Source organism: Coregonus lavaretus (genome assembly GCF_964263955.1).
Source record: "Coregonus lavaretus genome assembly, contig: HAP1_SCAFFOLD_839, whole genome shotgun sequence".
NCBI lineage: Eukaryota > Metazoa > Chordata > Actinopteri > Salmoniformes > Salmonidae > Coregonus > Coregonus lavaretus.
The window spans coordinates 86,603-112,371 of record NW_028165314.1 but is presented as its reverse complement, the minus strand read 5'-3'; the positions used below and the strand labels follow the sequence as shown (position 1 = coordinate 112,371).

Genomic DNA, 25,769 nt, shown 5'->3' with positions numbered 1-25,769 from the left:
TCATTAAAATGCAAATCAATTTATAAAATTTTTGACATGCGTTTTTCTGGATTATTTTGTTGTTATTCTGTCTCTCACTTTTCAAATAAACCTACCATTAAAATTATAGACTGATCATTTCTTTGTCAGTGGGCAAACGTACAAAATCAGCAGGGGATCAAATACTTTTTTCCCTCACTGTAGATAGCTGACCGCTAAACTAATTTAGCAATCTAAAAAATGTTACCTGACATGGGCTAATTGACTGACGATCAGTGACTGACATAATAAGAGAGAAACTGCTAATGTACAACCGAATTTCAAAATTGCACCTTGTGTATTCTACTATTCTAACTCTCAACAGTAAGTTGAAACCCCGACTGAGCTCCTAAAAACATATAATAATATTGATCCGAGGGCCTTCAAAAGGGGGGCCAGTTTCCTATCCCTGAGATAGAGTTAGGGTTGAGGGTTAGGGTTGAACCGGGATGTGGACATGAAGCTAGGGTTAAGGTCACTGGCCGACATACCACACCCCCCCGCAGCCCCGCGTACCACACACCCCCTCCCCAGATAGCATATGAACACGTCATAAGCCACGGCATAAAAAAAATGAAATTTAGTTGTAAAATGCCACATTTTCTCTCAGCCTCATGGCAAAATGTGTAGAATTGCAGGAAATTATCTTTAAAAATGCAAAATTCTCTCAGCTTCATTGCAAAATGTGTAGAATAGCATTATAAAACCGCAAATGTTTCTCTTTGCACCATGGATTTTTTTTTAGAATTTTAGGAAGTTAACTCCCCCACCCACCCCAAAATCCCCAAAATGCAGTGGGGCCCAACGAAACTGCAGTACTCCACTGGTTAAGGTTAGGGTTAGGGTTGTGGTTGAGGTTAGGGTTAGGGTTGAACTGGGATGTGGACATGAAGCTAGGGTTAAGGTTAATTCTATTACCATGTTAATACAAAGCAAGCATGCTGTCACTACAATATCTACTGTTACACATAAGAGCTATTCAATGTAAAGCGTTATCAAAATTAATTATTTTCAATCTTGAAAAGACACTCTGAGAAATGAATCCGGGAGTAGCCTTATTTCTGCACCACCCATCTGACCTCCCAGCTCTGAACCCAGCTCTGAACCCAGCTCTGAACCCAGCTCTGAACCCAGCTCTGAATCCATCCAGCAGAGCACTGCATGCCTCAGAACCACCCAGCTCTGAAACCCAGCTCTGAATCCATCCAGCAGAGCACTGCATGCCTCAGAACCACCCAGCTCTGAACCCAGCTCTGAATCCATCCAGCAGAGCACTGCATGCCTCAGAACCACCCAGCTCTGAACCCAGCTCTGAACCCAGCTCTGAACCCAGCTCTGAACCCAGCTCTGAATCCATCCAGCAGAGCACTGCATGCCTCAGAACTACCCAGCTCTGAAACCCAGCTCTGAATCCATCCAGCAGAGCTCTGCATATCTCAGAATAACCCAGCTCTGAATCCATCCATCAGAGCTCTGCATATCTCAGAATAACCCAGCTCTGAATCCATCCAGCAGAGCTCTGCATGCCTCAGAACAACCTACGGTGCAATACTCACATCAAACCACACTTTGACATCTCAGTCCCCCAAAGAGATCCATATCTCACTTTCTCAATCTTCCTAGCTCTGTAGTTTAAGTCAGTGTTTGACACATGGAATCCCTAAGTGATCCCATCCCATTTCAAATGAGGCAAGAGATCATGACGGACTGATCCCAAGGAGCCAGGCAGGAGCCAGGCAGAGCTGTCAGTGCAGCAGGCCTCTTCCAGGGCATCACAGACCTGCTCTCTCTGTCTCTGCAGTGCACGGCTTCTCTCTGCATGCCTTCTCTAATTAATCTGCTCCCTAGAGTTCAGTTCCCCCATAGACTTCTCATCTCCTCTTCTCTTGTCAACCTAAACCGTGGTATCAGCTCTGCCCTAGTTACAGTATAATACCCCTGTCTCCCCATCGCTGTGTCTTGTCATAGAGAACATAATGAGAAGAAGAGATCACATTTTCCCCTTGCTGTGCCTCGTCAGTTGGTGTCAGAGGTGGTTTGTGGGTCCTTTTCTGTGTGACGCCCGGTGAAACAGCATCACTGTGTTAATGCTAGCTGGCAACTGTAAACTACACTGGGAAAGAGTAAGAGCAGAGATACTATGCTACTGTTGGGAAGAAAAACTCAAATGGCTTTGATTCTGTTTTATGAATAAGAGAAGGATTCGTCCAATAAACCTCCACCTGTAGGAGTTGATAATGAATAATACATTAGCAACATTTCAACCCTAAACGCAGCATCTGCTCAGCTAATTGATTTCCTCACTGGATGATCTATATGAGAGTAGATAGATATAAAAACCATGCTGTTTATTGCTTCTTTTGGAATAGCACAGAGATAATTCAGGCAATAATTCAGCCAATTGTAGGAGTGGCATAATTGCTGTTATTTAATAGAGGCCAACCTGTGTATTACCTGTGTAGGAGTGGCACATTTCCTTACATTGTGTTTCTTATAAGGAGGTGCTACGGGCTTAACCCACTGGTTCATTGATACAATAATTGCATTGTTGCCTGATCATGTATATTCCGCTGAGATGTTTTTTAAAATTAGTTTTAAGCTCTTTCTTTCCTATTTCCTCCCCCTTTGGAAGGGGCTCCCCACCGCACCGGGCAGCTCCTTCCCCCTCTCCCTCCCTCCTTTATACTCCTCTCCCTACCTCCTTTATACCCCTCTCCCTCTGAAAGTTGCATGAAACAGGATAATCTCAGGGTGTCAATTATAAACAGGCACAGTGACTAATATACTCATTCACCCTGACAGAGGTCTGCTGCCACTTTGTTCTGACAGTTAAATACACACACCTCTATTCAGCAAGGATTCCGCTGCTTTACGCTTTATTTAATTTATGTCGTCAAGCTGGTGCCCAACTGTTTTCCCTTCCCTTCCTCTGGCCCCAGGTGTATTGAGACGTCTCTCCTTGGGAATTAAGTCGGGCTGAGGAGGTGGAGAGGGAGAAGGTACCGGAGTAGGATTTATGCTAATGAAGGGGGACGTGTGTGTGTGTGTGTCACGTTGAGAGGAAGTCGAACAAACCATTTCATCGGTCATCTCCACAGAGGATGAGTGGCATGAGACGCCCCTTGGTTTATTTCCCAGGGTTGTTTCTGTACCAACTGTACCTCACTGCCTCCCTCCCTCTCCCTCTCTCCCTCCCTCCCTCCCTCCCTCTCCCTCTCTCTCTCCCTCTCCCTCTCCCTCTCTCCCTCCCTCCCTCTCCCTCTCTCCCTCCCTCCCTCTCCCTCTCTCCCTCCCTCCCTCCCTCCCTCTCCCTCTCTCTCTCCCTCTCCCTCTCCCTCTCTCCCTCCCTCCCTCTCCCTCTCTCCCTCCCTCCCTCTCTCCCTCCCTCCACAACCTCTCTGCTTTCTTTCCAATTAAGCTCTTAATTGCCAAAGATGATAACGAGTTAATTATTACTCTGCAGGCTTGTAAAAACACAGCTGTCACAGCACTCTGTGTGCCGCTGCAGTGTGTCTTTGTGTGTGTGGTGTGTGTGTGTGTGTGTGTGTGTGTGTGTGTGTGGCTGACTGTAAGCTGCTGCTGCTGCTGCTGTCACCAAGGGGGGGACGCTGTGTGATGTCATCATCTGAGGGGGACAAGGGAGAGAGATGGGGAGAGCTGTCTTTCAGACCGATGGAGGCCATCGGTGTAATGAGTTCATAGCCAGGGAGGGCAGCAGCTACTTTATAAAATATATACATTTTTATTCACTCTCACAGCAGCAGCCATTTTGCCTTGGTAACCCACACTCACAACCCATGCTCAAGCTTTCAGTGTGCTCAAATTACTAAAGCTTGGGATTTATAAAAAGGAATTTGTTTACAACTAGAAACGTTGTCTTGGTGACAGTCCAGTGGAGGCTGCTGAGGGGAGGACAACTCATAATAACGGCTGAAATGGAGTCAATGGAATGGCATCAGACATATCAAACACGTGGTTTCCATGTGGTTGATACCATTCCACTGACTCCATTCCAGCCATTATTATGAGCCGTTCTCCCCTCAGCAGCCTCCACGGTGACAGTGGTGCAGACAGTGGTAATCCATCTGGATTTAAATTGGCCCCCAAAAACTATAGATCAGAGTGACCTCATTCACTGTAGTAGGCCACACTCGTCTGTTCAGGGGCCAGCTAGAGAGGGGCCCAGCGATATCTACAAGTAGGGTATATGTGACAGGTCTATTCTTCACGTTGCTTATGTCTTGACCAAATCCAGGTGTTTGTTTATGCAGAGAAGAGTTGTGGTCTTTGGGCTGACTGGTGAAACAGACTAGTGTGACTATAAACATCATGTAGGCTACAATTCAAGCCATGACCAACAGATGACAGTGTTTCACAATGAATGACTACGTTCCTGATCTGGCTCTTATTTCTCTAGCTACAGTACACCTGCCATTTTGAATCAACACACACACACGCACGCACACACGCACACGCACACACACACAGAGAGAGAGAGAGAGCAATGAATAGCTACAGTTTTTTTATCGCTTTGGTACCCTTTTCACAAATGTGGGGAATTTTCTAAACTCAGTACAAAACTCCAAACTGGTAACACTTGTAACACAGCCAGTCTTACATTCAAAACCTTCAATTGTGCATTCATTTTGTTTGTTGACATCTTTCACCACACAATCACTGATCCAAAATATAAGTTTACTGTTATATTTTAATGAGTATATTGGTTTATTCACAAAAATACAACATAATATCTTCTCAATGTAGTTATTTTAACAACCAGTTAATCCAATAAGAGAAAATATGTAAGATAGATATTTCAAAATTGCCCTTTGAATATAGTATGCTACAGTACTGTAAATGACAGTACATGACTGTTTTCACATTAGGCAATACACTTGCACTACCCATTAAAATGGACTGGACATCGTTTCAGTCATTTCTATCCCATATCTGATCAAAGGTGTGATCATTGAATGCATCTTATACAATGTAACTAAATGAAAGAAAGGAAAGACACATGTTTAGCAGCACTAGTTAGCATCAAGACTGTCTGGAGCATTTGGCCATAGGTTCTCATCAAAATCACAGTAAATATCCTCAGTGTTCATGCACCTGGGGAAAACCCTTTTTGCATGGCGAATCCAAGCCTGACCTACAGTACCAGTCAAACGTTTGGACACACCTACTCATTCAAGGGTTTTTCTTTATTTTTTACTATTTTCTACATTGTAGAATAATAGTGAAGACATCAAAACTATGAAATAACACATATGGAATCATGTAGTAACCAATAAAGTGTTAAACAAATCAAAATATATTTGAGATTTGAGATTCTTCAAAGTAGCCACCCTTTGCCTTGATGATAGCTTTGCACACTCTTGGCATTCTCTCAACCAGCTTCATGAGGAATGCTTTTCCAACAGTCTTGAAGGAGTTCCCACTAATGCTGAGCACTTGTTGGCTGCTTTTCCTTCACTCTGCCGTTCAACTCATCCCAAACCATAAATTGGGTTGAGGTCAGGTGATTGTGGAGGCCAGGTTATCGGATGCAGACTCCATCACTCTCCTTCTGGGTCAAATAGCCCTTACACAGCCAGGTGATGTGTTTTGGGTCATTGTCCTGTTGAAAAACAAATGATATTCCCACTAACCGCAAACCAGATGGGATGGCGTATTGCTGCTGAATGCTGTGGTAGCCATGCTGGTTAAGTGTGCCTTGAATTCTAAATAAATCACAGACAGTGTCACCAGCAAAGCACTCCCACACCATCACACCCCCTCCTCCATGTTTCATGGTGGGAACCACACATGCGGAGATCATCCGTTCACCTACTATGCGTCTCACAAAGACACGGCGGTCGGAACCAGAAATCTCAAATTTGGACTCATCAGACCAAAGGACAGATTTCCACCTGTCTAATGTCCATTGCTTGTGTTTCTTGGCCAAAGCAAGTCTTCTTCTTATTGGTGTCCTTTAGTAGTGGTTTCTTTGCAGCAATTCGACCATGAAGGCCTGATTCAGGCAGTCTCCTCTGAACAATTGATGTTGAGATGTGTCTGTTACTTGAACTATGTGAAGCATTTATTTGGGCTTCAATCTGAGGTGCAGTTAACTCTAATGAACTTATCCTCTGCAGCAGAGGTAACTCTGGGTCTTCCATTCCTGTGGCAGTCCTCATGAGAGCCAGTTTCATCATAGCGCTTGATGGTTTTGCCACTGCACTTGAAGAAACTTTAAAAGTTCTTGACATTTTCTGTATTGACTGACCTTCATGTCTTAAAGTAATGATGGACTGTCGTTTCTCTTTGCTTATTTGAGCTGTTCTTGCCATAATATGGACTTGGACGTCATCTTCTGTATACCCCCTCACCTTGTCACAACACAACAGATTGGCTCAAACGCATTAAGAAGGAAATACATTTCACAAATTAACTTTTAACAAGGCACACCTGTTAATTGAAATGCATTCCAGGTGACTACCTCATGAAGCTGGTTGAGAGAATGCCAAGTGTGTGCAAAGCTGTCATCAAGGCAAAGGGTGGCTACTTTGAAGAATCTCATTTTGAAGGTTCTTACCACATGATTCCATATGTGTTATTTCATAGTGTTGATGTCTTCACTATTATTCTACAATGTAGAAAACAGTAAAAATAAAGAAAAACCTTTGAATGAGTAGGTGTGTCCAAACTTTTGACTGGTACTGTCGGTCTGGGTTGAAATCATTACATGCCTCAAGGAGGGTGGTACGCTCATGGGGATGGCAATCGTACATCTTCCACCTGTATTGTAATCGTGTATTGTATTGTACAGTATTGTATTGTATGCATGTATTGTAGTGGTCTTGTACATAGCTCAGTTCATAAGAGACCCCCCCCCCCCCCCCCCCAAGCAACTTTATTTTGGATACATGTTTACTGTATAGGGGATGGATTTCTTTCTTGTTTTTTACTTTCTAGATTATTTGCGTATTGGTCCTGTATTGTATTGATGTTGTATTACTGTAGGAGATAGAAACACAATCCCTTCACTGCACCTGCTGTAACATCTGCTAATCTGTGTACATGACCAATACACTTTGATTTGATACATACTGTACATCTCTGATCTTGTCAATATCATATTTGAAATCATAATAGTCATCATCATAGTAGTACATTCGAGTATATACAGTATCATACTTTTTGTGTTTCTACTTTACAGACATACATTTTCTTTATGTAGTTCTCAGAAGCTGTAGTAGACAAACCAGTTGACATGTTAAATCTATAGGTTTACCAAACGTTTAAGTGATCATCAATTAAGAGCAGTCGGATTAAGTAATAGTAAAATGTATAGTAACAAAAGAGAAGAGAATCATATCAAAAGTAATGTGAGCGTTGTTGCAATGTGAAAGACATTTACTTTATATGAACATGTATTGCAATGTGAAACATGACCAAAAGTATGTGGACACCTGCTCATCGAACATCTCATTCCAAAATCATGGGCATTAATGTGGAGTTGGTCCCACCTTTGCTGCTATAACAGCCTCCACTCTTCTGGGAAGGTTTTCCACTAGATGTTGGAACATTGTTGCGGGGACTTGCTTCCATTCAGCCACAAGAGCCTTAGTGAGGTCGGGCACTGATGTTGGGCGATTAGGCCTGGCTCGCAGTCGGTGTTCCAATTAATCCGAAAGGTGTTCGATGGGTTTGAGGTCAGGGCTCTGTGCAGGCCAGTCAAGTTCTTCAACACCGATCTCGATAAACCATTTCTGTATGGACCTCGCTTTGTGCACAGGGGCATTGTCATGCTGAAACAGGAAAGGGCCTTCCCCAAACTGTTGCCACAAAGTTGGAAGCATAGAATTGTCTAGAATGTCATTGTATGCTGTAGTGTTAAGATTTCCCTTCACTGGAACTAAGGGGCCTAGCCCGAACCATGAAAAACAGCCCTAGATTCATCACTCCAAAGAACGCGTTTCCACTGCTCCAGAGTCCAATGGCGGCGAGCTTTACACCACTCCAGCCGACGCTTGGCATTGTGCATGGTGATTTTAGGCTTGTGTGCGGCTGCTCGGCGAACAGTTCTTATGCTGACGTTGCTTCCAGAGGCAGTTTGGAACTCTGTAGTGAGTGTTGCAACCGAGGGCAGACCATTTTTTAGCGCTATGCGCTTCGGCACTTGCCGGTCCCGTTCTGTGAACTTGTGTGACCTACCACTTTGCGGTTAAGTGGTTGTTGCTCCTAGACGTTTCCACTTCACAATAACAGCACTTACAGTTGAACAGCATCTCTAGCAGGGTAGAAATTTGACGAACTGACTTGTTGGAATGGTGGCATCCTATGAAGACGCCACGTTGAGTCACTGAGCCCTTCAGTAAGGCCATTCTACTGCCAATGTTTTTCGCTATGGAGATTGCATGGCTGTGTGCTCGATTTTATACACCTCTCAGCAACAGGTGTGGCTGAAATAGCTGAATCCACTAATTTGAAGGGGTGTCCACATACTTTTGTATATATAGTGTATTTCTATATGAAACACTGTTTAACCTTTTACTGCAGCGGGCTAAATCAGGGTCACACAGAGTGTTTCTTGGTAGTTTTAAACAAATCTACTTTGAAACAAAAGTATACACCTCACAAACATGGTTATGGGCTTACAAAAAGAAGACACCTGTACCATGTCAGATATGGAGTTGAAATGTAAAACATTATGAGTTTGCATCCCAATACTACACTTTATAACCGTCACAGAAGACTGAAATATAACAAAACAGTTTGACATAGAAACACCGAATTGTTGCCCCCCCCCCAATTCTTTTTTATACATATTAATAACATTCAACCCATGGGGCCACTAGGTCATTTGACTGCAGGAAAGGGCTACATTTGGTGAAAAAGTGGCAGGTTGACGTTTATTGTCATGAGTCTTGTCCTGGAGACAGAACTGAGCGACTTCGCCTTAGATAAGCCTGCTGCAAAGTCAAACCTGTGCTTTTTGGTCTAATTTAAGGTTAGGGTTAGGCATTAGGGTTAGCAGTGTGGTTAAGGTTAGGTTTAAGATTAGGTTTAAAATCAGATTTTATGACTTTGTGGCTGTGCCAGCTATTGACCACTCTGTACAACTACTTCCAGAACAAGATTCATGACGAAAAACGCTAACTTGCAACACCTCACGGCACAACGCCTCTCCCCTATTTGTATGTATTGATATGTAGGCTATGTGTGCCGTTTTAAAATGTATGTAGTTCTGTCCTTGATCTGTTCATGTCTATTAATGTTCTGTTGCTTTCGCAACAGCTAATGGGGATCCTAATAAAATACCAAAACCAAACTGCCAGAGTGAATAACGTCCTACAAGTAGCATTGCTATATGGCTGGAGCTTCCCAGCAGCAGCAGCACATGTGCGTTTGAATGGGGAGCTCGTTATGCCGTGACATCATAATGAAGTGAAGAGGATTTTATTTGGAGGGAAAAACCACAGAAGCTAAAGAACCACACGGAGACACTTCATTCTAAATGAAAACATCTGGCGTCCCCTCTCTGGGAAGCCACACAGATAGACGCACATGCACGGCCAGGTCTGATTTCTTCAAGGATGTTTGGCTGGTTTCACCGCAAGGCCCGGTGAGGTGAGGTCTTACAAGTGGAGCGTTCTTGGGATGTTTTGCAGCAACGCTGTGACTCACCTGATTTAGCCTGATTCTCCGACGGACCGACGGGTCCCTGGCTGATTGAGAGAGTCGCTGGGCAGAATGAGGAGTCGTATTGATTGTCGTCTTCAGGTTTAATAGCAGTCCACTGAGTTATGGCTCCTGTACCGCTCTGCTCTGCTCTGCTCACCCAGGAGGGAACCGGCCAGCGTCAGCAGTTCACACGGTAGTCATAAACAACTGGCCCCTCCTCTCAGTGCAACAAATATGTACACACACGTACACACTCACACAAACCATGACTCACATACACTACACAAAATATATACAGCACATCATAAATGGAATACACACTAACATACTGGAAACATTTACCGGTAAAGAAGATTTTCAAAAGCTTTGATTCTTGCCATTCTTTCGTACAATTTCCTTCCAGAAATTATGAAATATATGTTTGTGTGTCCTGCAATCAGATCCCACACACACTGTCATGTAATCAATATTAGATTGCTGCCATAGCTCCAGGAAACCAGTAGTGAAATATGACTCACCACAGAGGGCCAGTAGAATGTGTCATGTCAGTCTATTATTTCTAAAAGCCTATCAATTTAGCACGTCATATGAACAAACAATACAGGATAAACATCACGTACTGTACAGCTCAACGTTTATCAATAGATCTCGGTGTAAATGATGGAGCACGCCTTCCTCCCTCCCTCCGTACGGTGCAAAGACCTGATTTAATTAGCTTAATTAGGCTCCAATATGGAGGATTGCTGCTCCTTGTTTGGTCGGTATTCTCTGGAGCCAGCCAATTACCCATGCAGCCAGATCACAACGCAAACACAGGCTGTTGGTGAGCTGGTGTTTATGGGGGTTACTCCTCCACAATAGCAGCACCTCCACCTTGCCAGTTTAACCCCCTCCATCCCTCCACCCTCTCTCGAAGCCCCCCAACCCAAACCCTCCACCACCACCACCAATATTCAAACATTTACTTGTGAGGGCATGGTTGCTGTGGCAACAGGCACAATGTGAAAAAAACACAGGAACCGACTATGCATTCCCTTGGTTGGAATGTTTCGTTGCAGAAAGGTGCCATTTAAGTGAGTGCAGTAGCCCCCCCCATTGTCTGAACTCTGACACATCCATGATTACAGTATTTATGTGTGTGTGTGTGTATGTGTGTGTTTGTGTGTGCATGTGTATGTGTGCGTGTGTGCATGTGTGTGCATGTGTGTGTGTGTATGTGTGTGCATGTGTGTATGTGTGTGTGTGCGTATGTGTGTGTGTGTGTGATATACAGTACAGGACATGAGTGGTCACTGAATGATTTGATGAGCATGAAAATTATGTAAACCATATGCCATGGCCGTCTCAGTCACCAGATCTCAACCCAATTGAACACTTATAGGAGATTCTGGAGTGGCGCCTGAGACAGCGTTTTCCACCACCATCAACAAAACACCAAGTGATGGAATTTCTCGTGGAAGCATGGTGTTGCATCCCTCCAATAGAGTTCCAGACGCTAGTAGAATCTATTATTAATCTTATTATCTAATTTTATTTAAGATACTCTTTGAAGAGGTAGTGTTTTCGGAAGATGGGCAGGGACTCTGCTGTCCTAGCTTCAGGGGGAATCTGGTTTCACCATTGGGGTGCCAGGACAGAGAAGAGCTTGGACTGGGATGAGTAGGGGTAGGAGGGCCAAGAGACCAGTGTTGGCAGAACAGAGTACACGGGTTGGGGTGTAGGGATTGAGCAGAGCCTGAAGGTGGCCATTTGATTAATTGTTCAGCAGTCTTATAGCTTGGGGGTAGAAGCTGTTAAGGAACCTTTTGAACCTAGACTTGGCGCTCCGGTACCGCTTGCCGTGCGGTAGCAGAGAGAACAGTCTATGACTTAGGTGACTGGAGTCTTTGACAATTTTTTGGGCCTTCCTCTGACACCGCCTACTATATAGGTCCTGGATGGCAGGAAGCTTGGCCCCAGTGATGTATTGGGCCGTACGCACTACCCTCTGTAGCGCCTTACGGTCGGATGCCGAGCAGTTGCCATACCAGGCGGTGATGCAACCAGTCAGGATGCTCTCGATGGTGCAGCTGTATAATGTTTTGAGGATTTGGTGACCCATGCTAAATCTTTTCAGTCTTCTGTGTGTGTGTGTGTGTGTACTTGTGTGTGTGTGTATGTGTGTGTGTGTGTGTGATGTACAGACATGATCACAAGCTTAGCTGCTGCTGCTGTGGTCCAGTATAGCGGCCTGAATTCTGCCGTCACAGCCAGTGCCGGGGGGGCAACATTACAGTGATGGTTGGATCTATCCGGGGCTCAAGATTACAGTGTTTTCCTGCAACATACAGTTTCCCCAGTTACCTCAACACCAAAGAGTGGAGTAGGAATTTAGCAGAAGCTAAATGTAATGGGAGAGGAACTACATCATAACTACATCATTAGTGAATAAGTAACTGCCCAGTGTTTCTAAATTTCTATGAAATATGACCTATAATTAAATAGTTTTCCTTCCAAAATGTTTTAATTTAATATGTTAAAAAGCAGCTTTTTTGTGTTGGAATGGTGTGGGCGTACCCCAACAACAGAATGGTAGAATGGTGTGGGTGTATACCGGTCATTAAAATTATTAATGCAAGTAGACCGCTGATTGGCCAGCTCATCCTCCTCTAGACCGCTGATTGGCCAGCTCATCCTCCTCAGGGAGATGACATCATGTTCTATGAGGAAATAGCAAGCATTTATTAAACGGTCTGTTTGAGATACAAGTTTGAGATGGGGTTTTGGAAGTGTTTTTTTTCTCCTCCAATGTATGCTTTGGCCACAAATACAAGTATCCGAGTCAGCAACATTATTTGGATATGTGTTAACAGAATATGAACTTATAAAAGTTAGATTTTCACCGGGCAGTTCCTTTAAATGAAAATCAGCGATTGCAATCAGCATTTGACTTGGTGTCCCATCATAACAAGACTGTTGATGTCAAGATGCAAGTAGAGAGGTCTAAAGAACAATTATTAAATGTGTTTTTATTATTAATAATAATAGTATCTCTTTAATTAACATTGCAGGTACATAATAAAAAACGAAATGAATCAGAAACTGGAGAGACAATAGAACCGTAATCTTGTCTCAGAGTTGTGAAAGTGCCTGGAATAATTCTGTGCTATATATTATTAATTATGATCATCATTAATATCATTATTATCATTACCAGAAAGGTTCATAAAACAAGTTTGCCACTCACTCTGAAAATGCAAACATCGTTTTTTATGAATGTGGCTAGATTGTCTTCATCTTATTACCATTTTTGATTTATATACACAATGTCATAGAATACAAGAAATCCACACCTTAAAGGAGCGCTCTCTCGAATGGATCAAACGTTACTGTTTGTTTTCTGTTAGGTCAGGCAGTTATGACAGTTGGAAATTGACGTTCTTCTCAGTGATATACCAAGCAGCCAACTGAGTACAGTACATTGAAGAAAAAGACCAACACTGAAAAGTTAAACCAAAGGGAAATTGAAAAACCAATCATTTTTGCAGACCGAGGGGGACAAAGAAATCTCTTACAGTGTTTACTCATTGTGTATAGGTTAATTCACTTTGCATAATGTTTGGCACTACAAGGGATTGAAAACACTACCTCACTGTTTCTGTTTAGAAGCTGCTAACATTATAAAGTATCAATAAAACAATGATACGATACCAGATATTACAGTATATCGAATAACTGTGTCGGATCCCGTAAATGATCGTTTCGTACATCATAGGGTTCACAAGAATAATAATATATAATATGCCATTTAGCAGACGCTTTTATCCAAAGCGACTTACAGAACTATGTATGACTTGATTGTGGAGTGTATGATAGCACAGTCTGTCGCTTTATTTCTTTCAGAGGTTCTCTTGGAGACTGTTTACATTAGTTTAACCATGGCAACATTATAGGGACATGCGTTGTGTCAGGACCGACCCAACACAGGCCTAATCTCACCACTAAAGCACCTCCCAACCAAGCTTTACCAAGTCCTGGTAAACAACAACATTGGGGTCTTTGAGTAGTTCTTAGTGTTGCTTTATTGGACTTCATGACATCATATTTTGGCCAATCTGAAACTAACCAGAAAACTTTGTAAAGCCCTAAAACAAGCCCTAATGTGGATCATGTGGTGGATTTCAGATATTTTTTCTTCACAAGCACAATTTTAGCTTTGGTCTCACTTGCTTGAAGAATAATAAGGATAATCTTGAATTTCCTCATACCGCTACGGACCATTGGATATTTCAAGGGGTTTAAGTTGAATTTGAACATCATGTGTGGAGATAAATTTCTCTTGGGTCTAACGCCATGATTTGTTCTTGTATTTTGGTCTGTTTGACAGACTGTCACATGGTATGCTAAAGATTTCTTCTTATAGGAACATATGACAACAACACTCTGAACATATCTTGGAAGTCAACTGTGTTCAGTGTGTCGTCTTTTCAAATGGCTGCTGTCCTTCTCCATAGAAATCAGGGAGGCACTACATCGAGGTTATCTGGTATTCATGTGCGGTGGGGAAATGAAGATACTTATCACGAATCTGCTTTGATGAACGTTTTCGAGTGTGAACAGTGTTTTTTCTTTAAATACATTGACATATATCAGGTTGAATACATCTAGTTACTATGCACACTACTCTGTTATGGAAAAGTCTTTGAAACACAAATATACATTGCCCCCCACCCAACAATGATATTAGGACTTGATGAAAACATCTCAAATGCTTTTGTATTTCTTCATCTTTACAGTAAGATAAGATATTTATTGAAGGACTCAAAAATCCACTTTGTCTGCTATGCAATTAGGGAACTGCTTAGCAAAATAATGTAGAAAACAGAATGCACGTTACTCTATTTCTGTCATTAGTGGGATGAGAATGTGAATAAGTATGTACTTCCAAGCAAATATTTTTGTTACAAAAATATACTTTCTCATAAAATAATACACATAGTTGTTTTTAGGGTGATATATTTCTCTGTTAAGCTGAACAGAAAGGCTGTCTTTTGAAAAGAAAATGTCACTATGCTTGTGAGAGCTGCAACACTTGCACACCAAGTCTAGCACCAGTCTCTGTAGTGTCCTGATTGGTCGGTTCATTTATTCATATCTTGCATACTCCCAGGCCTCTTCATCTGTTGCATATTCTAGTTTTGTTTAAGAGTCCCAATAAAAGAAGATTCCATCTATGTAACCAGGACAACAAAAAATGACATTTTCTTGCCATAACTGTTAAAAAACAAAGAGCGTTCAAACTACACTTGTTCCACTACAAGTCAAGATCAAAATCACAACAGTTCAGCCAATAGACCTCACAGACCATCGTTTCACTTTCATACCCAAATACAAAAAAATTGAAACCATAAATCAAAACAGACGTAGAAATTTGATGATAAAAACTGGTGAATGAAAGGTAAAAGAAAATAACAGAAAAATACTGACGCTATTAAGAAATATAAAATATATGTACAAGACCCTGTATTCCTTGAGTTTCTGGGTAAATGAACATCGGCGTTGGTGTCTGTGTGTGTCTGTGTGTGTGTACAGGCATCTCAAACCAAACGGGTTCTCCTTTTCACGCCAAATCCTCCTTAGTCCTTGTCGAACAAACGTCGTCTTAGTCTGACAGAATGACTTGTCCTGTGTTGTTGATTTCCCCCTTTGAATCCTGGTGCAAATTCCACAGCAGCGTTCTCTAGTGCTCTAAGGGTCTCTGTCGCACCACCACCACACACTCTGCCAGCTAAATCTCCTTCTACATATGTCCCATCTGTCCCTACGCCAGCCTGGTGCTGTCACCAGATGACACTGGATATACTGGTCTCGCGTGGCAGCAGCGGTAGCATGACGTTATTGGCGTGTGCCTCCTCGATGCTCTGTTCTCTGGGTGTCCTGGCCTGGCCGTGGGGCCTCTGTCCGTTGATCAGAGTCATAGGGATGTTGCAGTAGGTGTGCTGGTTACCCAGGGTGGAGAGGGGAGGCAGTGTGCCGCCGGGGGGCATGTCGTACTCGTAGCTGCGGTAGTAATGTTTCTGCTGCCTCATCTGGGTGTGGTAGTTGAGAGTGGAGTTGTGGAAGGTGCTCCGCAAGTCCGGGTGCGCCGTGGCCATGGCGGTGGAGGTGGCTGCTGCCATGGAGATGGCGGAGACGGTCTGGAGCTCGCCGAAGGGGCCCTGCTCGCTGACGTCCAGCACCTGCTCGTTGCTGATGATGGGCTCCATGTGCTTGAAGGGCATCTCGTACTGCAGGTGTTTCCAGAAGTTGGAGCTGAGCTTGTTGCTCTTGGGGCCACGCCACTTGATGACGGTCAGCATCTTGATGGTGTGTTTGAGCGCTTCCACTTCCTGGTAGTTCATGATGCCATGCAGCTCGGCACACTCAATCAGAATCACCTTGATCTCCCCGGTGACCAGCATGTTCCGGAGGCGGGTCTCCAGCTCGAAGATGCTCCATCCACGCCGCACCACATAATTGGGTGTCATGACGATAATGAGGCGCTTGGATTGGTCCACACAGCGCGCCACATCCTCGATATAGGCTGGAGAGAGGGAAGGAGAGGGAGTGAGAGAGAGAGGGGAGGGAGGGAAGGAGAGGGATACAGAGAGAGAGGGGAGGGAAGGAGAGGGATCCAGAGAGAGAAGGGAGGGAAGGAGAGGGATACAGAGAGAGAGGGAAGGAGAGGGATACAGAGAGAGAGGGGAGGGAAGGAGAGGGATACAGAGAGAGAGGGGAGGGAAGGAAAGGGAGCGCGCGAGAGAGAGAGAGAGAGAGAGAGAGAGAGAGAGGGGAGGGAGGGAGGGAAGGAGAGGGAAAGAGAAAGAAAGAGAGGCAAGAAAGAAATGAAAGAAGTTACAGTATTCAAAATAATAATACAGCTAAATATATCATATATCATATAAATATATCATATATATATTCTAGTCTGTATGTATAGTATGTAAGATATGGTCTATCATCCACTTGTTGATGCTGCCTGCTATTGCATTCTATTGAGTTTGACTAGCTAAATAGGATATTTAAATGGAAGTGTTGCCTTTAAATCTAATGCATCATAACAGGACATAGAGCATGCATTTTACGTTAAAAATAAATAAATAAGCCAATATTGAGAAAAACAGAGAGAATGGGAAATAAGCCAAAAACCACAAGACACACAAACACAACATCAGACAATAGGTTGACCTATCAGAGCCCATAGCCTTGTTATACTGAATGTTCTAACCTGCTGCTCTAATGGCTATTACAGACCTACTGAGTCACAATAACTCAATAGTGATAACAATATGAGAGAAATGGATCTGTGGGTAGGTGTTTGTATGTGAGAGAGAGAGAGAGGGAGAGAGAGATAAAGTGAAAAGGAGAGAAAGAGCTAGTGTCTTGTGTGTGTGTGTGTGTGTGTGTCGTGTGTGTGTGTGTCTTGTGTGTGTGTATGCACGTGCATGGATGTGTAGTGAAACACACTCTAACATACACTATACAAGCTGCCGTTTCTAAACACAGTGTTTCTCGTTTGTAACAGTATAAATCATCGAGCCAAATTTAGCCAATGTGCGTGTGCCCTACATGCCAGAGGAGCAGAGGTTGCTAAAGCCTGCTGTTAGTGAGGCTGCTGGGGGCCTGTCAGAAACAAACACTCAGGCTCTTCCACTACAGGTTGACAGGATGAACTATGCTTCCCTTTCTAATCAAAGAGCCCCTACTGTGAGAGGTGCTGCTCTCTGAGACAACAGGGCTGGCCATCTCTCTCTCTCTCCCCCTCCCTCCCTCACTATCTCTCCCTCCCTCCCTCCCTCCCCTTGTGCAGCCCTCTACATCCCTCCCTCCCTCCCTCCCTCCCTCCCCTTGTGCAGCCATCTCCCTCCCTCCCTCCCTCCCTCCCTCCCTCCCTCCCTCCCTCCCTCCCTCCCTCCCTCCCTCCCTCCCTCCCTCTCCTTGTGCAGCCCTCTACATCTCCCTCCCTCTCCTTGTGCAGCCCTCTACATCTCCCTCCCTCTCCTTGTGCAGCCCTCTACATCTCCCTCCCTCTCCTTGTGCAGCCCTCTACATCTCCCTCCCTCTCCTTGTGCAGCCCTCTACATCTCCCTCCCTCTCCTTGTGCAGCCCTCTACATCTCCCTCCCTCTCCTTGTGCAGCCCTCTACATCTCCCTCCCTCTCCTTGTGCAGCCCTCTACATCTCCCTCCCTCTCCTTGTGCAGCCCTCTACATCTCCCTCCCTCTCCTTGGGGAGGTTAAAACTCAAATGGCCTTTTCTCTTTCATGCCTTATGCTCAGCTGAGCCCCTGGGGATAGAGGAGAGCCAGAGAGCAGGCTGATTAGAAGGAGCAGGGAGCAACAAAGCCCTCTCATCACCTCACTATGATAAGTCAGTCTGGATGTTCTCTGTAATTGACTTTAACACAAAGTCTCTCTCTCTCTCTCTCTCTCTCTCTCCTCTCTCCTCTCTCTCTCTCCTCTCTCTCTCTCTCTCTCTCTCTCTCTCTCTCTCTCTCTCTCTCTCCTCTCTCTCTCTCTCTCTCTCTCTCTCTCTCTCTCTCTCTCTCTCTCTCTCTCTCTCTCTCTCTCTCTCTCTCTCTCTCTCTCTCTCTCTCTCTCTCTCTCTCTCTCTCTCTCTCTCTCTCTCTCTCTCTCTCTCTCTCTCTCTCTCTCTCTCTCTCTCTCTCTCTCTCTCTCTCTCTCTCTCTCTCTCTCTCTCTCTCTCTCTCTCTCTCTCTCTCTCTCTCTCTCTCTCTCTCTCTCTCTCTCACGGTGGGTGAGGCTGGTTATGGCTAGTTGCTGACACAAGTAATGGTAAGTGGCTGGGGGAATGAGAGTACCTCTAAGGAGTCTTGAATCGTCCTGGAAATGATCATTGGTGAAACCTAAACATAAATAGTTCAACATTCAAAAGGTGCGATCAGGTAGATTTGCAGAAAGGCATCAGAGGAAGTTAGAGTCAGGGACTTAAATAAGTTACTTAGATAAACTGTGCTTAGTTTCTCTCAACTCCGCCTTTTCTTTCTAATGATAACAAAACACGTTTATCCCAGTTTAATATGGGAGTTGTGGCATAAGGACCGAAGGAGACTCTGTCAGTCTATATACTATGTATTACATTGTAATAGATGCATTTTAAACAATTCATTGGCTATGAACACTATTATTTCCATTGAGTACTTTATACTCAAACTTTCAACATAGCATACATTTTGAATGAAACAAATAACTTTATTTGCCTCAGAAAAAAATAGGTTAATTTGCCTCGAGACAAATCCATTGACTTTTGAGGTCTTAGAAGAGAACAAATGTCCTTAGAAGGTCTGTATTTTAGCTCTGGGTTAGTGCCACTTATCCCATATTAACACAGTCCCCCTAACAACACAAACATTTAAGTCAAACTGACTCAAATCGTAACATCGACACAAACTGATAGGAAATAAACCGTTACCATGACAAATGTGACAGACAAGAATGTGACACAAATGAGCAAAAGCAAAGAAAAGGATTCTAATTGAGAGTACTGGAATAGTATCAGTGATCGTGATGCATTATCATCTAATATCATGATCCTATCACAGGTGCAAAGTGTGTACCAGTAAACTGCAGTCAAACATGCAGAAATCCCCTTTGATTGGTTGTGAGACAGCTTTCATAAAGATATGATTTAGACTGGATCAATGCAATATAATTACAAGGTTGATTATTACCCACTAATTACACATTTTCAGCTATACCACAGACAACTCAAAATCCACGGCTGAATGCTACATGCTGTTACGTTGTAATTAACATGTTAAAGTAAGATGCAAAAATGTGTCACGTGATATATACACAACAAAACGACAACATTAGAAACAGATTTAAACAGGAAATAAACCAAAAACGTACAAAACTTACTTCCGGTCGGGATCAAGTCCCTGTCTGGAATGAACAGTTTATACCCATAATGCCTCTCCAGGACGTCGGGGAGGATCTCCAGGGCGAAGCGTTCCTCCTCACGGGTCTCCTGACTCCACTGGTCCGGGTCCACTTTGGAGTAGGATAGATAGGCATCATAGTCCTTATTATCTACAGGAGTAACACAGACCAGTCCATTACTTCACTATAGAGGATATTAGTAACACAGACCGGTCCATTACTTCACTATAGAGGATATTAGTAACACAGACCAGTCCATTACTTCACTATAGAGGATATTAGTCACACAGACCAGTCCATTACTTCACTATAGAGGATATTAGTCACACAGACCAGTCCATTACTTCACTATAGAGGATATTAGTAACACAGACCAGTCCATTACTTCACTATAGAGGATATTAGTCACACAGACCAGTCCATTACTTCACTATAGAGGATATTAGTAACACAGACCAGTCCATTACTTCACTATAGAGGATATTAGTAACACAGACCAGTCCATTACTTCACTATAGAGGATATTAGTCACACAGACCAGTCCATTACTTCACTATAGAGGATATTAGTCACACAGACCAGTCCATTACTTCACTATAGAGGATATTAGTAACACAGACCAGTCCATTACTTCACTATAGAGGATATTAGTCACACAGACCAGACCATTACTTCACTATAGAGGATATTAGTAACACAGACCAGTCCATTACTTCACTATAGAGGATATTAGTAACACAGACCAGTCCATTACTTCACTATAGAGGATATTAGTAACACAGACCAGTCCATTACTTCACTATAGAGGATATTAGTCACACAGACCAGTCCATTACTTCACTATAGAGGATATTAGTAACACAGACCAGTCCATTACTTCACTATAGAGGATATTAGTCACACAGACCAGTCCATTACTTCACTATAGAGGATATTAGTCACACAGACCAGTCCATTACTTCACTATAGAGGATATTAGTAACACAGACCAGTCCATTACTTCACTATAGAGGATATTAGTCACACAGACCAGTCCATTACTTCACTATAGAGGATATTGGTAACACAGACCAGTCCATTACTTCACTATAGAGGATATTAGTCACACAGACCAGTCCATTACTTCACTATAGAGGATATTAGTAACACAGACCAGTCCATTACTTCACTATAGAGGATATTAGTCACACAGACTACTCTGACTCCATAGGGCTTCTGACTCAATAGGGCTTCAGACTCAATAGGGCTTCAGACTCAATAGGGCTTCAGACTCAATAGGGCTTCTGACTCAATTGTACTTCTGGACTTCTCATGACTGCATTGGTTATTTTTAGTTATCATATGACACAGACATCACGCACCACGACCAAACCCATGTCATCATAAGTAGGGCAACTTGTCATTGGTCTGTTTCTCCTGGTCAGGTCACATGGTCAGGGATCGATAACCATGACAGATTTGCAGACTATCAACGTGGTGAAGATGTACAGTATCTTAGCTCTCTCTGCATAGCGGAACAGCAGGAAGAAACATGATAACTGCGTCACACTGACTGACCTCACTGCCAGCTCCCACTCCTCTGGGTACATTTTATTACAATCCAGCCTCTTTTGCCAAACAATGTCACTGTGTTCACTGTGACTGGGCTAAGGTAGGAAACTGAACGCTTCCCTAGGCACAAAATGGCCCCGACACATCCTTTATCTGCACGGCAGCCAGGCACATGAAAAATATGATTGATGCAGGATTTGAAAGGATTAAACGGCGAGGAGAAAAGCCCAACATGGGAGGTGATAGTGGTAATGTTTTCCCCGTGCAGGAGAGAGAAGAGAGGAGCGGCTCCGGCTTCGGCGCACTTCAATGAGACACAAAGCAGGAAAGCTGCGGCGGCAACGAGCCAGAGGAAGTGGAATAGAGGGAGAGACACAAGAGAAGAGAGGGGTTCCCCAGGGACTAGAGACAACACACGTTCTCTCTCTCTCTCTCTCTCTCTCTCTCTCTCTCTCTCTCTCTCTCTCTCTCTCTCTCTCTCTCTCTCTCTCTCTCTCTCTCTCTCTCTCTCTCTCTCTCTCTCTCTCTCTCTCTCTCTCTCTCTCTCTCTCCCTCCCTCCCTCAGGTAAACTCATTAGAGAGGGGGTTTAAACCTCTCTTATTACCACAGGGAAAGGGATAATCCACAGACTGCAGTCCTTCAGAACCTTGTACCTACTGGAGGGGAGCTGTTAGACCAGGATGGGGTCCCGACAACACAGAGAGTAGAGGAGAGGAAGAGAGATGAGGAAGAGAGGAGGGGAAAGGAGGAGGGGAGAAGAGATGTGAGGAGAGGAGGGAAGAGGACAGGAAGAGAGGAGAGGAGGAGAGATGAGGCGAGGAAGAGAGGAGTGGAGAAGAGAGGAGGAGAGGGGATGGGAGGGAGGGGACAAGAAAAGAGAAGAGATAAGAGGAGAGAAGAGGAGGAATCTGAACCTATATAAAAATATCTTTCTATACAGTAAAAGTGCAACGGCCCCTTTAAGAGAGAAACAGCATGTAGGTAGATCAGAATCTATTTCAGTAGAACTGAATCACTCATCTCTGAGTGGTTACTGTGTGAAGGAGTGAGAGAGAAAGAGAGAGAGAAAGAGAGAGAGCAGGTATGGGTGAGATTCGGAGGAGGAATAATCAATCTCCACCAGTGACTCCTTCCTCTCCCTCCTCTCCTTCCTCTCTGAGGTCCAATGAGGCAAACTTAAGAGGGCTGAGAAGGGGAACTGTTTCCGTCCCGCGTGTTCCACCTCCCTCAGCATCCATCCATCCCACTCTCTGACTCTGAAGTAAAAGGCCATGACTGATGCATACATAGTTTACATCCATCCATAGCTGTGGCTGCATATGCGTACTGGCAGGCCCACAGATAGTGAGAGAACTTTTGAACTTGCTATTAAAAAGAGTGTTCAGGGACTTTTAGCAGGAACCTCTGGGCTCCTTCCACATTGTTTTGAATATAGTGCAACCTACATCGTTAGCCATGAAAGCTAAAAAACTGCAGGGGGAGTTGGGCTCATTAGCATTCCTACATAAGTTCTGTTTATAAGGTATTTGTTATCTTTATGTTAAGTCATTGCTCATCCCTAAGTGATGATCAAGTTCAACCTACTGCATGATTTAAATAAAGTCAAAGCATTTACATGAGCAATTAGGGTTAAGTGCCTTGCTCAAGGGCACATCAACAGATTTTTCCACATAGTCAGCTCGGGGATTAGAACCAGCGACCTTTCGGTTACTGGCACAACGCTCTTAACCACTAAGCTACCTGCCGCTACAATCATATACAGCATTATATGGTGGTCCCCGAGTGGCGCAGTGGTCTAAGGCACTGCATCGCAGTGCTAGCTGTGCCACTAGAGATCCTGGTTCGAATCCAGGCTCTGTCGTAGCCGGCCGCGACCGGGAGACCCATGGGGCGGCGCACAATTGGTCCAGGGTAGGGGAGGGAATGGCCGGCAGGGATGTAGCTCAGTTGGTAGAGCATGGCGTTTGCAACGCCAGGATTGTGGGTTCGATTCCCACGGGGGGGGGCCAGTATGAAAAAATATATATAAAATAATAATGTATGCACTCACTAACTGTAAGTCGCTCTGGATAAGAGCGTCTGCTAAATGACTAAAATGTAAAAATGTAATGATATGCTAATAAGGGTTACGTTCAAGTCACAACTCGACAAGCTCATGCATCTGTAAAGTGTGTGTGGTCGTTATGCAATACAACCCCAGCAAACACCCATACGAACAGAGACTTAGAACCGCTTTTAACCGAACCTGATAATTCTGCTGTTGTCAGTCAGACACAGAGAAGAGAGAGAGGGGAAAAAGGCTTTTCCTGAATGGCTTGTGATGGTCATGAAGTAAAAGTCCTTGTGGCCAATGAAAGAGGAGCTTGAGGGACGAGGGGGGAATACAATCCAGGGAAGGAGTAATCACCCGGTCCTGAGCGTTAAAGAGAAAGTATGTGTCTCTCCATCTTCTCTCAAGGGAGCCACGGCCATGGGCAACACTATGTGGCTTATTGAAACTGATCCCTTTAAACAGAGAGCAAATTGAAAATCTCTTTCCCTCTCCTCTCTGCTCACTCGGGTGGCGCAATTAAAGGAGACAATTGCTGTTTAGCATTAGGTTTAAGGCTCTGGTTCCCTTTTCTCTCCTCTGTGGCGCCAACATTTTTTATCTGCCTTGAAACCTTCTATTATTTCAAAGCCTCCACTTCTGTCCCAAAGCCCAACACACTACAGGCCTGGTAATGACTTTCACAGACATGTCTGATGCATCAACAATCAAGACAAAGTGATTGGTGGGAAACGGAGGGCTGGGGGAGGAAAAGAGCAAAGCGGAGGATACCTTTCTCGGCTAATGACACTCTCCAGTCTCCACACGGCATCCTTCAGACACCCCAAAAGTAATCTTGTTCACTGAATTCATTGTAACCCTAGCCCTCCACTTGAAAGACTCATTAACGGAAATCAAATGAAACCGCCAGACCAGATTGATGAATACTCATCCTTAACTCATTCACTATTCTTAACTCATCCTCACAATTAGAATCTATTGCTGTTCAATTTAGAACCCTTACGTTCTTATTTCTATCTCAAGTTAGGATTTGTAGAAAAACACATCTTCCTACCTTTATAATTACATTAAAATCCTCTTTTGAGCAATAGCCACATTAAAAAAGACGGGTTCTCCTATGGGGACAGCCGAAGAACCCTTTTGGAACCCTTTTTTTCTAAGAGTGTACTGTAGACTTAATTTAGGGCTTATAATGGGAAGTGCTGTTGGCCCTAGTGTGACTTGAGAGAGTATCTTACCTCCGTCGATGTCCTCGCTGCCAAAATGGTTCCTGTAGAAGAGCATGAGCTCCATCTTATAGCACTTGTAGAGGGTCACGAGGCAGATCAACAGCAACAAGATGGCCCCCAAGCCTCCCGCCAGCTCCACCGTGTACATAAGCTCTGCTGTGAGAGAAGGGAGGGGGAGAGAGAGAGGAAGAAAAAGAGAGAAGACGGTAACGTTTACTTCGCTAATCTTTCTTGATCAAATCCAAAAAGCAAGCACACTCACCAAATACATCCTCAAACACAGCATGTTGTCACTGCTTATTGTCTCTGGATACTTCATTAGCACAGGGAGAACATGAGAGAGATCAAGCCAGACTCCAGCTAGCTGCTAACATGCTAACAGGGTTCCTAGCTACCATTCCCATTGATACCTTCAACTATGCTTATGCTAAGCTAAGCTAACCAACCCAAATCTTGGGTCACTGAGTCCTAGTTCATCGACTATTCTTTAGGTAGCCAAAACACGAGGTACATTTTCTACTTTGAGTGAACTACGTCTCCTAAGACTATTTGGTGTTTAGACCTCAGCAACGCACCAGCCCAGGTCAGCCATAGCCTGAAGGCCCCAGCTTTAGCCCACGACAGGCCAGGACCTGACGGTGACCTCCCTTTGACAAGGGAAGCTCCATTAAAGGTGTGAGTGTAACGCTGTAGGGGCACCAAACCAAGCAAGCCAAGTCAGTAGAGCAGTGGTATAATATAGACTGGCACAAGGCTGCGTCCCAAATGGCACCCTCTCCCCTTTATACTGCACTACTTTTGATCAGGGCCTATGGGGCTATAGTCAAAAGTCGGGCACTATGTGGGGAAGAGGGGCCATTTGGGACTCAGCCTCGGAGAGAGGTAGAGTGAACTTTTTTACTCCCTCAGCCATCCATCATCCTCCCAGAGCTGACAGGATCTCACATGGCCATCAACAGTAAACTCTACAAAACACTGATCTCAGTAAATACACCCCATCTCAACTCTGTCCGTCTGAAAGCCTGAGTGTCGAGGTAACTCAGGCACAATGTTATCCTTCACGGGTTCCATTTAAAATCATATAGTCCTGTACATTGAGGCTGTGGCAGTGTATGGTAGTGGAGTAGCTTCATACTGTAGGTTTAGTGGAGGGGTGTGCACTGCAAAGCTCTGGTTCTCGAGGGCCACAGTCCTGCTGATTTCAGTCCTTATCTTTTAACTAGGGACTGATTTCTACTGCCAGTTGTGTGGACTGGTAGCCTGAAAGCTGTGTACTAAATTGATTCATTTTCAGATCAATGTGTACTGTTTTCCTAAATTCTGGGGGATCAT

General features: G+C 44.0%; 1 protein-coding gene across 1 annotated transcript in view; it reads right to left on the bottom strand.

Moving 5' to 3' along the window:
* Positions 1-15,506: 15,506 nt before the first annotated feature.
* LOC311115990 (interleukin-1 receptor accessory protein-like 1) overlaps positions 15,507-25,769 on the bottom strand; it is a gene marked incomplete at both ends in the record, with an annotated part of 75,253 nt that continues 64,990 nt past the window's right edge. Inside the window, 4 exons of the mRNA XM_084191123.1 lie at positions 15,507-16,249; positions 18,526-18,570; positions 19,586-19,756; positions 24,447-24,593. Coding sequence (XP_084047249.1) covers positions 15,507-16,249; positions 18,526-18,570; positions 19,586-19,756; positions 24,447-24,593 — 1,106 coding nt within the window. The remainder of the gene's footprint in view (positions 16,250-18,525; positions 18,571-19,585; positions 19,757-24,446; positions 24,594-25,769) is intronic.